Source organism: Zonotrichia albicollis, chromosome 9, assembly GCF_047830755.1.
Source record: "Zonotrichia albicollis isolate bZonAlb1 chromosome 9, bZonAlb1.hap1, whole genome shotgun sequence".
In the NCBI taxonomy this organism is placed as follows: domain Eukaryota; kingdom Metazoa; phylum Chordata; class Aves; order Passeriformes; family Passerellidae; genus Zonotrichia; species Zonotrichia albicollis.
The window spans coordinates 67,939-86,386 of NC_133827.1; the positions used below are offsets into that span (position 1 = coordinate 67,939).

At 36.6% G+C, this 18,448-nt stretch overlaps 1 protein-coding gene across 1 annotated transcript in view; it reads left to right on the forward strand.

Moving 5' to 3' along the window:
• LOC141730207 (E3 ubiquitin-protein ligase HACE1-like) overlaps positions 1 to 18,222 on the forward strand; it is a 30,548-nt gene extending 12,326 nt beyond the window's left edge. The window contains 8 exon segments of the mRNA XM_074547637.1: positions 74 to 161; positions 766 to 915; positions 5,988 to 6,184; positions 10,897 to 11,028; positions 11,728 to 11,826; positions 12,142 to 12,212; positions 16,823 to 16,936; positions 17,327 to 18,222. Of these exon segments, the coding sequence (XP_074403738.1) occupies positions 74 to 161; positions 766 to 915; positions 5,988 to 6,184; positions 10,897 to 11,028; positions 11,728 to 11,826; positions 12,142 to 12,212; positions 16,823 to 16,936; positions 17,327 to 17,429 (954 nt within the window). The 3' untranslated portion in view covers positions 17,430 to 18,222.
• The last annotated feature ends 226 nt before the right edge of the window (positions 18,223 to 18,448 follow it).

The following is an 18,448-nucleotide window of genomic DNA, read 5'->3' on the forward strand; positions in this document are numbered from 1 at the left end:
GAAATGTGTTACTCAGCATAACTCTTGAGTGAAAGTTTTGTGTACTAATATGCTTTATTCTCTTGCCATGCAGGGACAGGGTGTGGTGCGTGAATGGTTTGATATCTTATCCAGTGAAATAGTTAACCCAGATTATGCCTTATTTACCCAGTCAGCTGATGGTATGTCTCTGCCCCTTTTTTTTTCTTTTTTTTCCTAAGTTTAGAGTGTCATTTTTTATAAAAGCATTTTTATAATCAAAAAAAATCTGTGTTGAGGCACAGATTATTTCATGAAACCTAAAAGGAGAGGTTCAGGTCTGCCTGTTTGAAGTAGTTTACTCCAAGGAGGCTAGGACTGGACTGTCTCCTGCCTGCATCTGGCTGGAGACATATGAGAGGAAGTAGATGAATATTCTCATCCTTCCTTTGAGCATGTTCACAAGGTGACAGAAGCCAAGCCCATTAGAATGAGTAAAACATGTGTATAGCAATGCAGTAAGATGGAGGACCAAATGTAGCAGTTGGGAATTACCTTTTTGTTGATGATAATTATTTTAGAACAGTGCTTTGGAGAGTGGCTAAGCAGTACCATTGTAATAAGATGTTGTTACGTTCTAAGACATTTCTTTCTGACATCCTTTTGTGTAAATGAAAAACCTCAAACAGACTTTCAAAACCCCAAGAAAAAACTCTTGCAGTGTTTTCAGATGCTTAGAGTATTTGATAAACAAAAGCTTACTTTAAAAAAACAAAAATGGAACATGATAATATTTTTGTTTTGTAGGAACAACATTCCAGCCAAACAGCAACTCTTCTGTAAATCCAGATCATTTGAACTACTTCCGTTTTGCAGGCCAGATCCTGGGGCTGGCTCTGAATCACAGGCAGCTGGTGAACATCTACTTCACAAGGTCATTCTACAAACATATTCTTGGTATGGTTTTATTAAAATCCTGCTTATTAGTCATAACAGTTAGCTGAGTAGTGAACCTTTATTTTTTACTTTTGTGTGTGTTAGAAATGAAAAAGCCTTGGAAATTAATATGTTGGTAGTCTTTCATGTACATCAGAGTCACAGCAATTCTTTCCATCACAGCTGTGAAATTCATTTACTCTTCTGCATAGTGTCATTCTTGAGAAATGAAAATAATTGTTCCCTAGTTAACTTCAGATAGACAAAGCTGAGAATGTTTGTGAACTCTGGCAAAAATTCATTGGGCATTCTTGATCATGTCTGAAGTTTTTCACTTATGCAATGGTTCTTAAAAAGGCGAAGCCCTGCTGTTGAAAACCTCTCTGTCCACTTATTCCTACAAATACTACTTATTTCCCAAAACAGGGTGTCAGAACCAATGCAGGTTCTTCCTGTCTCCTTAATGAGAGAAGTTAATTGACATGCTTTTACTGTAGCTTTCAAGAGGATTGGACAGACATTTTTATAGAAATGCAACTTTTCTAGTAGGATAACCTCTGTTAGCTGGTGATAACTGTGGTCTAGGGCTTTTCTCTGCTCTTCTTTAAGAACCTTTGTGCCTCTTGACTGCTGAACAAGATGCCTCTCTTCTGCATTGTCATGAAAAAACTTCTCTTGAAAGATGATGTGATTCCTTGTGCATTCTTGTTACTCCTCCAAGTGCATAAATTTATTTGCTGTTGCATGCAGAATTTCCTTGGTGTTCAGTCACTAATATTTGGAAGTATAAGATAGCTTGATGGTTTTCTGTCATCGTGTTGTCTGCCTGCAGTCTTCCTGTGATGTTTGCTGAGTCCAGGGCAGATTAACTCTTAACTTCAGGTTTGCTGTTTATCTTCCCTGGAAGTGTTCAGAGAAGTGTTCATTGAAGGTGCAGGCTCAGTCATCTTATCAAGATCTTCTTCACAGAGGAGCGTATTTTACTCCTCTCCCTCAGTATTGCTTTCTGTGGCAGAACAGTGACTATGCTGGGCAAGAGCCAGTGGAGCACAGCCAGTGTGCAGCACCATGCTGGCAGCGCTTCCTCAGGCTCCCCAGGTCACTGATCTTCACACAGGAAAGTGATTCTAAAGTAGAGCTATCATTGCATGGCACAGTTTGGTGCTGATCTAAGCCTTGGCCTCTGACATCAAGAGTGAGTAGAAGAATCATGAATGATTTGGGTTTGAAGGGATCTTAGATACCTTGGGCAGGGTCACCTTCCTCTAGACCAGGTTGCTCAAAGCCCTGTATAACTTGGTCTTGGAACACTCCCAGGAATGGGGCATCCACAACTTCTCTGGGCAACCTGTTCCAGTCCTTCATCATCCCCACAGTAAAGAAATTCTTCCTAATATCTAATTTGAACTTACTATCTTTCAGATTTAAACCATTCCCCCATGTCCTATCACTGCTTGCCTGTGTAAAAAGTCCCTGTCCAGCTCTTTTGTAGGTTGCCTTCTGGTACTGGAAGGCTGCTTGAAGGTCTTCCTGGAGCTTTCTCTTCTCCAGGCTGAAAAAAGTCCAACTGTCTCTCCAACTGTCTCCTCTCAACTTCATAGGAGAGGTGCTCTGGCCATCTGATCATCATTGTAATCTCATCTGGACTTGCTCTGACAGGTCTGTCCCTTATGTTGGGGCCCCAGAGCTGGCTGCAGTACTCCAGATGGGGTCTCATGAGTGTGGAGTAGAGGGGCAGAATCATTGCCTTTGACCTGCTGGCCATGCTGCTTTCATTGCTATGAATAACACTCACAGGCTAATTTCCTTGTGATATATTCACAAAAAAGAAAATCTTATTTTTCTGTTGTTCAGTGTTACCTTGAGAATAGTGAAGTGTTGAAGTGCTGTTCTTGTTACCTCTTTTGGAAATGACTGCTAATGATTTTGGGTTCCTTACTGGTTTTGGCTTGTGATGATATGCTTGACTGTTGATTTCTGAATTGACAAGATGACCTATTACTTACTATTTTCTTTTTTTTTTTTTCACTTTGCTAGAATAAGTATTGCAAACGCAACAGCAGTCATCAGTCTCTGTTAATATGGTCTAACTGATCTTAGTAAGGTCTAAGGTCTAAAACATTCTGTTTTACAGGCATCCTGGAACTTTCTAGAGGTTTATACACATTAAACTTGTTTAAGGTCAAAATGCTCACAATTCTTCATCACTTCTTATTACTTATCAGAGACAAAGAACTGGAAAAATTACACCTCCACTCCTCAAAGTAATTGCTTTTTCTGCCTCAATCACTGTGATTTGTTTAAACCTTTCCAAGGCCTTTTCCATGAACTTTGCACATCTCCTATTTTCTTGTTTAAGGAATTAGAGTTGTGCAGCAGTGGGTGCTCCTGAGAAGATTTGTTTTATTTTTGCTAGCTCTTGTTCATTTCAAATACAAGTTATCTGGTTATAGACATAGAAATTCCCTTCAGCTTCTTGTCAGGCCTTAAAAAAGGAGTATAAATTCTCTTGCAGTTTGAGACTGTTTTCATTCCTTTGGTTTTTCACCTTGCGCTGAGATCCTTGTTTTCTGTAGTGGAAGTATATCCATCTGTTGATAGCACTGAAACCACCAGCTGTGTGCTAAGCCCTTCTGTGTCTGAGGAACACTGTGAATCTCTTTCAGAGAAGAACTCCTCTTTTTAGCCAATAGACATGATGTGGAAGTGACTTAATTAGAAGCTGAAACCTGTATGAACTAGTGTTCATACATTTCCTTGAGACTCAGGTGGGTGCATTACCTTTTTCCACTGTGGTGAGTTGAGATCTTCCTGCAACAACATCTGGTAGGTGAGAAAGATCATTAACATATGTGATGACTCAGCTAACATACAACTAATGTACTTTATAAGGTGTTAGATATGTAGTGTGCATGATTGTTTTTTGTGTGTGTGCTGTGAAACCAAGCAGTGTTCCATAGGTCTGCATGTTTATTGGGGCTGCACTCTATTCCAGATGTAGCACAGGGAGAAATAGTCAGAAATTAGTAAGACCTCTTAGGTTTACTTTTCTCACTTCTTATCTATCAGACTTCTGCTTAAACAGGGGAGGAGCAGATGGTTTCTCTATTCTCAAAATAACTGTTTTCCAGTTATTTTGTATTTCTTTACAGATCTGGTTACTTTCCTGTTAACTTCTACCTTCAGCTTACAAAGACAGCGTGTACATTCTTAACTGTCCTATCTACTCTTACATTCTACTCTATAATAGAAAGTAGTCCTTGAAATGGCATAAACAAAAGTGAAAATTAAATTCTGGCTCAGTGTATTTTGAAGTGGAGGCCTTAAATCTTGAATAATTAATAAGCTTGTCTCAGAACTTACCTGTATCTCTTGGAAGTTCTGTGTTGCACAGAACATGCCTGCTTCTCAGAATTATGGTAAGATAGATTTCTCTTCAAACTACAGGGGCCTCAAGGGTATACAAGAGAAAGATACATAATATTTTAGGGGATTCACATAAATCTGATGGAATTTTTTATAACTGCCTGCTTTCATTGGTAAAATATCTGTCAACCAAATGACTGAGCTTAGTGCTTTGGTCTCACAACATGCTGACTATGAGTGTACTCTCATCATAACATTTGTTGAGTTTCTTCTCTAAAGGAGCCTCTGACTCCTACTTTTCAGTCTTCTTTTCCCACATTTGCACATATCCCTCAGAGACATCATTATTTCTACATCTTGTGTGTCAAATGCACATATGCTTGCTAGTTAGCAAAAGTGAAAGTCCACTGGAAACTACTAGACAGCTTTTAGGTTTTTTATTTTGAGAGAAGTGGCAGTGATATTTAATTAGTAAGTTATCCCTCTCTTAAACTGGTGTGTTGCCTGATTTTATTTGAAAACCAATGCCTTACAGCCGTCTAAACACCATTGCAGTGCTTTTCAGCTCTTCCAGGGAAATACTGTAACATTTTTTACACTTGGATGTTTTGCAGGGGCTGCTAACCTTTGAATTTTGTGTTTCTCTGGGGTACTGCATCCACAATCCATAGTGTGCTAAGTCTTCTACTAATGGGCACCCTTATGACACTGCACAGTGCATGGGAGATGGTGAAGCAAGCACAGTACTTCCCAGTAACTTGCTTTTCCCTAAACCTGCTGCTACCCTCACCCCCTGCCCCTGTTCCCAGATATTGTATCTGTCTTGGTAGCACTGAAGTATCTATCATGCCAGAGTTAAAATAATCGAGATCTGTTTTCTTGTGAAGAGGATAGCTCTCTTGCATAAACTAGGGTCACTTTGTCCTGGGCCCATTTGCTCAAATGTGCTTGAGTGACATTGCTTTGAAGGGGTTTGTAAATAGGCACTTTCTATACCTAGATGAAAGTCAGACTTCTAGCAACTCTCCTTTTAAGGCTTCTAAATTACTTGCAAGTTCAGTTTGAAATGTAAAATTTCAATAACGACAACAACAACAACAACAACAACAACAACAATAATAATAATAATAATAATAATAATAATAATAATAATAATAATAATAATAATAATAATAATAATAATAATAAATAATTTTAAACTGTATGATAGATCTCATTTCAAGTATGATTAAAAAGAAGAACACTGAAGAGTAATAGTTTTCTGGGTACAGGAAGGTTGTCTCCCCCTCACCCCCAACTAATGCTCTGAGGGAAAAGATACTGTTATAGAGAAATATGGTATTTGCATTTCTAAAATGTAGGTAGAAAACTTTTTTGTAGGAAACATTTAACATTTTGTGTTCAGAATGAGTAGATGGTTTTACTGAAATCCATTAGTGAAGTAAAGTGGTGCAAATTGTTTTTTTCTGAGTGGTATGTCATTTGCTTCACTAGGAGGAAAAGCATACAGAGGAAACTTGATTCTGTAGTAGTTTAAAAATACAGTGTGCACAGTTCTGCTGTAGTTAGCAACAGTGCATCCCTTTTCCCCTTTTGCTATTACTGCATTATTCTGGTTTCTCTCTAGAGGGCAATCTTCTACCATGTATTAAGTTAGAATCCTTTTTGCCTTTTCCTATTTATTTGAGAAGTTTTGTCTCTTTGTTTGTTTTTTTTTTTTTTCCTAGGCATACCTGTAAATTATCAGGATGTAGCATCTATTGATCCAGAGTATGCAAAGAACTTGCAGTGGATTTTAGATAATGATATCAGTGATCTGGGTTTAGAGCTGACATTCTCTGTTGAGACTGATGTGTTTGGAGCAATGGAGGAAGTGCCATTGAAGCCAGGGGGTGCAAGTATACTTGTTACACAGGAAAACAAGGCGAGTGTACAGGTTTATTCAGAAGATGGTAGCATAGTACAAGCCATTGGACTGACTTTCTGAATAAATGGAAGCATGGATGGCATACCTGTTTTGGAGAAAATACAAAAAAGATTGCAGTTGCCAACACTCTTTCCTCTTTTTCTAAGTTAGCATAGTTAGCATGTTACAGAAATAGTAAAAATTTTTAAAAGAGTTCACATTAGAGGTTCTTCTTTCTGACAGAACTGTGAAAGGAAAATGGGATCAATTTAAATGTAGGATTTATTTTGAAAGTTACAGATATTCGTGAAGTTAAGTCTTAGGTATATATACCAAGGAAGTAGAACAGTAGCAATTGCTAAACATAAAATTATAGGTGATGTTGCAAAGTGTGCTGCCTGCCAGGCTGGTCTATAGTATTGCTCTAATTAAAATGCAGCTAATGGACAGAGTAAAAGTCTGCAGGAAGATTTTTCAGCCATTTGCAAGTCACTTGATGTGCATGGAAATAACCTGCTTTTTAAATTTACTTTAATAGTAGCAGGTTGAAAAGCCTCTGATTCCTCTGCAGCATTAATTCAAAAAAAAGAAATACAGGAAAACACAGCCAGATTTTGAAGATTGTCTAGAAATTATGATAAACACAAGTCTAATTGAATCCTGCAGCTCCTGACTAAAGAGTTCTGAGTAACAGCAGGAGTGTCATGGGCAGACCTGACCTGTAGTTTTTTTATAACCTTGACTCCTGGTCCTGATGTCTGCTTTGTGTCCTGATTTTCATTCGTGTTTTTCTGTATTTCTGTATTTCTTATTTCTGTTTGTGTTGGGCTGGCTGAGCCTGTTTTCTGTGCTCAGTAAGCATTTGGCTTCAGGAGTGGTGCAGCAGCTGCTGCGCTGGGAGCCGCCGCTTGGTGTCAGCCTTTGTTGCAAGGACATTGCAGTCTGTGCTGGAGCAATTGGCGCTGGATTCTTGGAGCCTTAATCCTTGTTTTCAGTAAGGCAGAGTCCCATTCCAATAGCAGGAATACATCTTATTAGCCTGATTCTGCACTGATTCCTGCAATACAGTCATTTGTGAAAGAATACAGATGGTGAAAGAAGTCTAATTGTGAAGGTAGTGGATGCTTAATTTCCTTATTATCTGTTGGAGAAAACGTTGATTATTGTGTCTGGTCAGTTTTAGCTTCTCAGTATATAAAAAAGGTGTATTTAACATAAATTGTAGTTTCATAACAACTATTTAAAACCCATTTTCAATTAGCATAAAATTAGAAGTTTGCTCACATGAGGGTACTACCCATTATCAGCCTTATTTTCTCGCTAATTTTAGAGCTGGGGCACAGTCTAAAAAGGGTGATTGAAAATCTGTAGAGATGCTTCCATTCTATCTCATCAAGCCTTTGTCAGCATGGCAGGAGGGACTAGAGTTGGTGTAGCTTTAATTTGAAAGGTGGTAAGAAAGAGGTGCTCTAGTGGTAGTTTTGGAACTGTTAATATTAATGCATTTTTTGAATTTGAACTTGGAAAATGTGAAGTCAAAAGATATCTGTAAGATGGCACTGTTTTGTTCACTGATGAAGTTGCTGACAGTGATCAAGTTGTTGAAAATTGGAGATGTGTACTTTAGGGGTTTAGAGGGATTTTTTTCCAGTTTGTGTAATGTAACATTGTTTTGCAGTATGTTTTGGCTTAGCTGTTCTATCAGTTTAAATAGGAATGTGTCTACTTTATAAACAAAAACCTCTTTTTCTCCTGCAAGTGATAGCTTGGTTTGTTTTTTTTTTTTCCCACCTTTACCCAAGGAATAATAGATCACTGTTTAAAACTCATTGTATTTATTATACCTCTGGAAGAAGAAAATTCACCTTCTAAAAGAATTTGCTGTGTATGCACACTTGCAGATTACCTGTTAAATTATGAATGAATCTTTATCTCTTGAAAAACCTAAACAACAAACACATACACAAAAAATCCCCTGTGCCAAAACCAGAATAAAACACACCCTTGCCCCTCCCTGCACAGAAACCACCCAGCAGTCCCTTTCTCTCATTGAAAACTGAAACAGAGTAAATGCACAACAAGTAAGAGCTGTTTGTAAAGTGTTATTTTCTTTGAATGGGGTAGTTTTCTGTTTTTATATCAACTGTGTAATAGGTGAATGGTTGTGGGACAATTAGATGATGCAAATATTCATGTCTTGCAATTGCTGTCCATGTAGCCCAGCTGAAATACAGTTATAGCTTGGTTCAAATGCCTTTTCTCATGGTAATGGAGAGACTTCAAAGGGAAAAGCCAGACTTTGTCCTGAATTTATCTTTGCTCTTTGCTGTGTATCATTTTGCAGCTTTCTACTTATTAGGAAAAAAATAAAATCAGGTGTAGTCAAGGTTTGACTTTATGTTATATTAAAGAATGATGCAGATCTCAACAATCCTGTGGCTTTCTCAGTCCTCCCAGAACCTGTCTGTGAGCTGGCCATTCTGTTTGACAGTAAAATTGTAGTATTTTTTTTCCAGGCAGCTTTAAAATGGAGCTGCTTTCTGAATCTGAAAATCATCATAGCCATTGATCCTCATCTCACAGTATATGGGATTGTGAAATCGAGGAAGCATGATCCCTGCTTTATTTACCTCAAAGTAAAATACAGAACAACCCCTCACCCAAATAGACTTTGCCCATTATATTTGTGATGCCCATCTAATGTGTGTTCAATCAAATCTCTCTTCCTTAAAGAAGCCTGGATCTTAACTTTATGTACTATGTAGGAATGCATATGTAGATCTGAAATGATGTAGGTATTTCTGTTTTGTAATGGATTCCTAAGGCTTCAGAGGGGAAAAAAATGTTAATGAAATGCACAGAAAGCAAAACAAATTGACCAGGTTGTTTACTGACATGTATTATGTAAATTCTGTGCTGCAGGTCTTTCATCACACGCCAGTGCTGATAGCCAGGATGCTTGGCTGTTCCAGGCCATTTTAAACATTTCTTGGTACACCTAAACTACAGCAACTGCTTTCTCTCATAATTAAAGTGTTCAGTGTAGTGTTTTTGTCAAGCATAAAATAAGTAATTTTTTTAAAATTGATTTTTCAAAATAAGGTTGTGAATTTTTCTTTCCGCAGCCCTGTTTTTCTGGGTAGCCTAATTTACAAAAGAACAGTTTAAGAAATGTAAAACAAGCATTTCTGATAGTTGAAAACAACCAGTGTTAACATTGTTTTGAATCCTGGTATTGCAAAAATTTCTGATTTCTTCTGTATTCACAGACTGACAATTTTGTCTAGTGCACATAATCTCCTTTGGCTGCCTCTCAGTCCTCAGAGAAGGGAGCTGTCTTCAGCTCCACTGATAGTAGAAACAACCTGGGGAGATTACTAGACTGAAACTTGATTTTTGGGACCAGTACTGCAGTTGAAGATATTCTTAGGTCATGTTTTTCTTCAGAGCACTTCACAAATTAATTGTTCTCTCAATCTAATAAAATGGTGATAATTCATTTTAAAGTATCTTTCAGCTGCAAGCAGCCCCTCTGTACATCTGTGAATGTAAGGAGCTGGGTTTAACAAGTATCCTTCCGTTTTGAAATTTGCATAGTTTATTCTCTTTTTCAGAAAGGGAGGAAAGAAAAAATGCTTGGTTGCTTTTGTGCAGGTTCAGAACATATAAGTTTAGGTTGAAATATTTTATAATTAAAAATCAAAGTAGTGTTTTTATAAGATTGTTCTCTTGAAGAAAGCTGATAGTTGCCATGGTTTAATTGGGAGATACATTTCATGATTTTCTTATTAAGAGTCATGATTACGAAGTCAAAACATTTCTTTAAACAGAGTACCTAGGAATAAATGTTGTTTTCAAGTAGAAAACTATTTTCTTGAGTAAAGAAACTTTGTTAAACTTCTGTAATTTGGTCAGGGTAGATAAGACATTTTTATAGAATTTTAATGCAGGCACTTTTCCCTTCAAAAAGTCACTTGTCTCCCTCTAAAAGCCTTCTTCCATTAACGCCTCGTAGGCTTTTGTGTTTTTAACAAAAGCAAAGTTCTGGTGGATTCCTTTTCTGGCTGGCATCTTTTAATGGGGAAATGAGTCCCCAGATCTCTAAAGCATGTTACAGTCTGTTCCCTGGCTATGATGGAAGTTGTTTTCTGGTGGTTTCCTTTTTTAAAAACCAAGGAAATTTTTCAAGACTTTCTTTAAAAAAATGTATTTCTTATTAAGACTAATAAACTCTGCAGGCTTTATTATGTATTATTTTAGGCTTCAAGAGACAAGGAGGGGAAAGCAAGGAAGCTTTTTGTTTCACAAACATTCCTTCAGAAGTTAGCCCTTTTTCCTTAGTAATGTCAGTTTGCTTAAATAGAGTATTTTTGCTTACAAACATTGGTGTGCTTATGGCCTTAATTGAGCCTAATGGAAGTGGTATTAGATGTGGGCATGACAAATTAAGTTTTGTTTACTTCCTTTATCCTAGACTGAGTCCCCATTTTTTGACTGGTTTTTTTAACAATTCAAACACTTCTGTTTTGTCATTGTCTTAGGAAGGAAGGCAGAAGAGCAGAAGGGGCTTATTTTGGGTTGCTTCCATGTGAAAAATGGAAAGGAACTCTTACTGTCTTACAGTGGAGGAGATTTGTGATGTGTTGAGGACTGCATTTGTGTTTGTGAGTTTGTTTGAGCACTGTGTGGTTTTGCTGGGGTCTATCTTAAAATTGTTTTCTATGTTGCAGGCTGAGTATGTCCAGCTTGTGACAGAACTCAGAATGACAAGAGCCATTCAGCCTCAGATAAATGCCTTTTTACAAGGCTTCCATATGTTCATTCCACCATCTTTGATCCAACTTTTTGATGAATATGAACTGGTAAGATGAAATGCCTACATGTTTTTAAATGCTTTGTTCAGCATACTTCATCAGCAGTGCAAATGATGTAGATGTAAAGCTCAATAACCACAAAATAAAGATTTTGTAGATTTCACATTGGCTTTGTTTCCTGGGCATCTATCAGTGAGGATCTCATTATTTGTACTCCTGCTTTTTCTAGTTAGTGAGGATTACCATCTTCCTGAAACTTCACAGGGCAGTAATAAATGCCCTAAATTGTAATTTCAGTATGGAATCAGCATGTTGTGGCCTTTAAGTCTGTCCATATTTTCCTTGAGGAGGACAGAAATCCTATAAGAGTAAGGAGATGCTGTCTATTGTCTTTACTTTTTCTGAGTCACAGATTCAAATTCCAGTAAATACTTGTTGGTGATTTGATCTTCTGTAACCAGCACATCTCAAATTGTGTCTCAAGCCATGGCAAGACTCAGAGGCTTTTTCTTGTAGGTTCTTAGGCAATAATTTTTCTCTCTTGCTAGTGCATACTTAAATTAAAGAGATCATGTGAAGTTTTCTGAATTCAAGAATCTTCATGTATTAAAATTTAGTTGTGAGTTCCATAAGATTGCAATAAACTAAAAAAGCACTGCAAGCTTTCTACTTCTCAAAGTAGCATAAACTCTTGAAATAGGTGGTTAGTCAGGAGGACTAATGACAATCTATGTGCTTCTCCTGAAGGAGCTCTTGTTGTCTGGTATGCCAGAAATTGATGTGAATGACTGGTTAAAAAATACAGAATACACCAGTGGCTATGAGAGAGGAGACCAAGTTATTCAGGTAAAATTTTTTATTTGTTTGTTTTCTTTTTTTTTTTTTTTTTGAATAATGTAGACTGTTTAATCCAAAAAAATGTCGTTTTGTGGTTGTCATTATATGTGTGTGTTTGTGGAACCTTATTTTGGCTGAAATTTATGGAGGTTTTTTTATACTGTATTTCTACATTAAGTATCTTAATTATTTATGAATTTGGTTCAAAGAATTCCATAATTTAAGTAGTAAACATATATATATTCCATTTATTGTTTTCTCAGTATATTTTCAAGTACTACAAGTATTTAATGGAAAATACAAACTAACTTTTTTGTCATTTAGTGGTTCTGGGACGTGGTGGAAGAACTAACTCGGGAAGAGAGAGTGTTACTATTACAGTTTGTTACTGGCAGGTGAGAGACTCTTCTGTAAGAACAAATACATTGTCTAGATACTCTGAAATAAGAGACTTGAGAGACCATAAAAGATCATCTAGAAACTGTTTTGCATTCTGGTTGTTCTATACATTGATGGAAGCAGACAAAGTGTGTGTTAATACTTTTGCTGTCTCTGTTGCCTGCAAAATGATTGATTACTTATTTATTATACTTGATCACTTTGCAAGAGGCCTTTGTTGCTGCCCAGGCTGTTTTTGACAAGGCCATAGTGAATTTAAATGAGCTTTATATTCTTTTTCCTGTTGCATGTTTATGTAACTCTGGGCTTTTCCAGCAATCAGCTGAGGCTGTAACATATGAGATAAGTACATTCAGCCAATATATACAGAAATATCCATCTCCTCAAGCTGAGTTGAATTTAACATTAGTGCAGTGTGTCAAGATGTAGCCTTATGGAAGACTGTCTGCTTTATAAGGGTTTTCTGTTCTAAATTCTATTTGTTCTTTAGGGAAAGCCACTTTTATTTCCCTTATGTTTTGGGGGCAGTGACGGAATATTTTAGCAAAAAATGCCCCTGTGAGCTGGGTGAGTTGCTGAGCTTGTGGGTACAGACATTTCACAAAGTGGATCCATAGACATAAATGTGACACCTGAGTTGTGCAGTCCAGTCTTTTTCTGGTAGCAGGCAGAGATCACAGCATCTTCTTGGTTTGATGTTCCCTTAATATTCTAGGATTAGTAGAGTAGTTGACCTTTTGTGTATAAGTTTTGTGGTTAAGCAAAGATAAAATACAAATTAAGATCATCAAAACTGCCTTTTATATTAAGGAATTTCACAGTCACAGATGTGTCCTCAAATGGCCTGGTCTCCAAATTATATTAGTTTCACTTGTTTTATTATGAATTTCCTTGGTTTTAGGGATCATGGATGATTTTAGAAGCTAGTTGTACACACATTGATCTTTTTGTCCTCTGAAGAAATGATTCCTGAAGTTGTAGCTGCACATGTGGGGCATGCCAACTGCTGGTCTTTCATTTTTATTGGACCAGTCCATTTCTAAATCTAGAAAGCAAATAAGGATCTTTAAAATGTAAGGTCATGTTTCAAATGCTTCTTAAAACATTCCAAATGATACTGAAGTGGCATTCATTATTTTCATGGCATTTGGGATTATCTACTGGACTCCAAGAGGCACTTTCTATCAAGTAAACAGTTACACTGTCTGATTAATATGTGCATCAGCATCATTTGTTTTGGTCACAAATCACCTACTGTCTTGTTCTTACCCATTTGCTTCTTAGTAGGAAAGAAATTTTTGGTGTGGCTTTAAGAACTCTGGTCTGGAATTTAAAAACCATCTGTTTAGGATTTTTTTTTTCCTATATCACCTAGGAGCAACCCTTTGTTTTTTCTTCAGCGTTTGAAATGCAATAGATGTATTTTCCCATAAATATTTAACTTTTGAAAGTTAACTCTAATAGTGATATGCAGCTGGCATTTTTGCACATAAGTCCCCAGACATTCCTACTTCCTTTTAAATGGAAGATTCAGATGCTGACTTTTCTGTGAGCCTAGTACAGTAGTCAACTGATACCTTAAGTAAATTTTACTTTAAAAGTATACCTGATTTCAAACTATGCTGTTTTTTCTGGCCTTAGTGAAGAATTTGTTTCTATGGGTACTGGTTGGCAGGCTACATTCAAAAGTCTTTTTTTCCCGTCTTTTTCCCTTTATTCTCTTCTGTACTTTGACTTACTTGATTTTTGTGTGTGTGTGTGTGAAGTAGAACTGTTCTTTCTTTCCAATCAAAGACTATGAAATTAATTTAGTGAATTTAATAAAATAGATTTATGATTAAGTCTTTAGTGTTTTTCTGACACCTCCAAATATTTCTTAAACTTTTCCTTTTGCCTTCTTCCCCCATTTTTACATCTCTCTCTCTTTCTCTTATGAAGTCTTGCTTTTGTAGTTTCAGTGGAGATAACATTGCATTTATTGTTAATACCAATTTTGAGACTCTTTTAATGGCAAAGTAATTGTCATGAGCAAAGTTTGAACATATTTGGAGGTCTTAGCACACCCAAGAAAAAGTCTAAAAGTTTTTGTGGCTCATGTTGGGGATCTGAAAGTTCACTTATGATGCCATTTATTCTTTCTCATCTAACAGCTGCTTGAGATATTGCCTGTACTACAAGCTTTTCTTATTTTTCCTCCTCTTGATCTGTTTGATATTTATAATGGTATTTGGCTAATTTATTGTTAATTTTCTACTGGCAACTTCTGATGAAATTTTTAGTGAACAGTTGGAAGGAAGTGTTCACAACTTGATAGATTCTAAATGATAAATTCTACTTTATTTGAATTCTACAGCTGCAGAGATTGTATAGAACTTCTTTGGGGACTGTAGTTTTTGTGGAGCAATAAGCAATATGCTTATGCTCTTTTAAGGAAAATTCAGCATTGTTGTTAAATATGAAAGCTATATGTGTCTACTGTCATATAAGAATAAGAAAACGTAAGGAAACAAGCTGAAAATCTCTTCTACAGTGTTTTCATTCCATGCAAATTTATGCAAAACTTGTCAATGGAAAAATGGGTAGAAAAGTCATGATTCAGATAAAAATGTAGAAATTTCCAAAGCTATGAACTTGTATTGTTGCTGTTGCACACAGCTATTGTGATATTTCTTGCATCTATTTAGAAGGTTTTCTTTATTGGCAGTGTTTTGCTTGGAGAGAAAACTTATTCTTGGAGGCAAAAGTTGGCAGCAATCTCTTCCTTTTAAATGTTCAAAGCCTTGCCCATGCTTTATGATTCTCACCTGTTTTATGGAAAGTATTATAAGTTACATTGAAAAAACTTTTAGATAATAGTGGACTGAAAGAAGTTTTCAGGAGTTAGGTCTCTGTTTATTGCTGATTTGAATGCGGGATGCTTATCAGAGGGGAGGAAAAAAAAAGTAGTTGTAGGGGAGGCAGGACTGTGTTGGAATGTGAGCCAAAACCATGGTATAAGAGTACTGATGTACCATCTTTACTGCTGTTCTGAATTGTTCCTGTAAGCACAATTCCATTTGTATCAGAAATTATATACTGCAAATAATCAGCACTTCTCTCTGTAGTGGTTACTTTGTCTAGCAGTGTTTGAACAACAGCTCAACATTGCTCTTGTTAAGCTGGGTAGTACAGATTTATGTGTTGGATACTACAGCAAGTTCTAAAAGGTGTGTTTAAAAGGTATTGCTGTGAGTTGTGTCCCAGCTCCTTCACATTCAGCAGCAGCAACCTTTATGCTTGTGCATTTTTGCCAGGTAGTTTTACTGTGAGTGGAAACATTACTTCTTCTGTTACACTTGCTTCTGGCTTTTTGGGGTTTTTTTAGGTTTCTGTGGATGCAAGAGCAGTGCTAGCAAGATGTTTTCTTGTAGTGTATGTTGGCTTAAGCTGATGTTATGAAAATGTCTGAATTTTATTCTATTTGTTAGTTTTGAATTACAGAGAGGGGGTCTGAACAATGGGCTATTTCCCATTTACACCTGGAGTAATCTTTGAATAATATGTTGGTAAAGGGGAAAAAAAGAGTAATATGATTAAGTGAGATGGCATTCCTGAAGATGCTAGTGATTTTTTAGTGTGTGCTAGTTTTGCCATAGTTTGTCACTGGGCTATAGTGTGACTGATGTAATGGTTTTATTAGTTACTTGAAATATTTGGTCTGAAGTAGTAAATGAACAGACATGTCAAGGACACTTTGCTCATTTGTCCCACAGATAGTAATCAGAGAATAAACTGTTTTGTGATGTAGCTTAAGCTTGAAACATAAATAGACATGTTTGTCTTAGCTGAGATAATGCCACAATCTAAGAAGGATATAAATCTGTCAGAAGGCGTCCAGACATGCCATGGAGATGGTGAAGGGCCTTGAGAGGAAGCTGTATAAGGAGCAGCTGAGGACACTTGGTCTGTTCAGCCTGGAGAAGGGGAGCTTGAGAGGGGACCTTGGAGAGCTCATTGCAGCCTGCAGCTTCCTCAGGAGGGGCAGTGGAGGAGCAGGCACTGATCTCTTCTCTGTGACCAGGGACAGAACCCAGGGCAATGATGTGAAGCTGTGTCAGAGAGGTTTAGGTTGGATGTTAGAGAAACTCTTTTCCCCCAGAGGGTGGTTGGGCACTGGAACAGGCTCCCCAGGGAAGTGCTCACTGCCCCAGCCTGACAGAGTTCAAGAAGGATTTGGACTGCAGTCTCAGGCACTCAGGGTGTGGTCCCTGCAGAGTTAGGAGTAAATTTCAGTCCTTGTGGGTCCTTTCCAGCTCAGAATATTCTGATTCTATGAACATTCTGCAACAAAAACTGGTTATAGAAATGAGTCCTTCTTGCTGGCAGAATTATCTTAAATGTCAGCCAAACAATATGGTGCCTATTGTCAGTGGACTGATGTATTTGGTCTTGTAATTAAAAACTTTTAAACAATGAGAATTTTGATACCAGTAAGAAAAAGGGAACTTTAGTAAAAGTATTAGTAACTGTCAAATTATCCTAAGTAAGAGATATTTTCAGTGTAAATGTTACATTTTTTTGTCTTATAACATGATTGCACTGCTCTAACTTCTGTACATTTTCTCAGTTCCAGGGTGCCTCATGGTGGCTTTGCCCATATAATGGGTGGCAGTGGATTGCAAAATTTTACTATTGCTGCTGTGCCATACACTGCAAATCTTTTACCAACATCAAGCACATGGTATGTTAACTATTCTCATTAAAATATCTTAAAACCAGGGCTTTTTCATGTCAGTCACAGTCAAAAGTACAGTTCTTTAGCATATTGAAAGGTCAAAAAAAATTTAAACAGTTTCTGCAGCATTCACTCTCCAACATGAAAGTGGTGGCTTTATCCCAAAAGATGTTACATTGTTTGCTCATTGTTTGCAACTCAAATTTGTCTAATTAAAGGTAGTGAAATTAATAAAGGAATATTAAATTTAAATTACTGTATTATAACTTACTGAAGTGAAAAGCAACTTAATTTCTTACAATATATTTCATACGTGTGATCTCTTCAGGATTTTTAATCGGAAAACTTTACTGTAGAGTTTTTTTCTGAACTGTCCTTGTTTTTATTTCTTTCCAGTATCAACATGCTCAAGTTACCTGAATATCCAAGCAAAGAAATCCTGAAAGACAGGCTTCTTGTGGCATTGCACTGTGGAAGCTATGGTTACACAATGGCATAATGAAGTCTAGAAAACCTATCTGACTGCTAATGTGCAATTCTGAGTGGCAGAAGTAATTTTGGAAACTGTCAATAGAAAAGCATCTTAGATGCTGCAGCCCATTGCGGGGCTGGGTTTCAGAACAGCACCATCAGCTTTTCCTCCATTATTGTGTTGTCAAGGTAGCTCTCATACCATCATAACAAACCTCTCAGTATGCTGTATTTTCATTTTTTTCTAAATTACAGATCTGTATGGAAATCAGTTTACATACTTTTCATTATTACTTCAATCTGAGAAAAGTTTGTCAGAATCTCCACAGTTTACATTTGATTTCCAACTCTGTGGTTAAATGACATTTGCATCATTGCAGTTTACCTTGCACTCAGATGGAATACTGCAAATGAAAAGAGTTGTACTTTATGCCTTGTTGCATGTGAAAGTGCCATTTATTTTTGCAGATCACTACAGAAAGTTCAATTGGAATATTGTACAGTAAGACAGAGCTGATGTATTTTCCATTTCTTTGCATAGTAACAGAAAGAAAATTTTATAACTTTTTAGTATTCTAATGTATATAATATGTAAAGATTAGACTGTTATGACTGGAAAAACCCAACAGATTGAGTTTATCTAGTTTATATTAGAATTTACACTATATTCTACTAAATATTTAAAGTATTTGTGACTTTATAGTCAACTTGCAGTTCAGAATTTGTAAATACTGTTTAAGATCTAAATCCATTGTTTGAATGCCTTTACTCTTTCCTTGATATAATTGTATGTTCAAAAGGTATTAATTAAATTTTAATATTTTAACCAGAATCTGAATGTGACAAATTTGTGTGTCTCTGTGGGCAGATTATTCTTTTTTCTACCAGGATTTTATTAATCTTTCTATAATTTAAATTGCCTTGGAACCAGTATTTGAGGAGTCGTTGTCCAAGTGTATGGATAGACATAAAAAAATGCACAAGGAAGTAAATTGAGCTTATAAGGGTAACTGACAAAACTGTGATTCTTAGAATCTCATGTCAAAA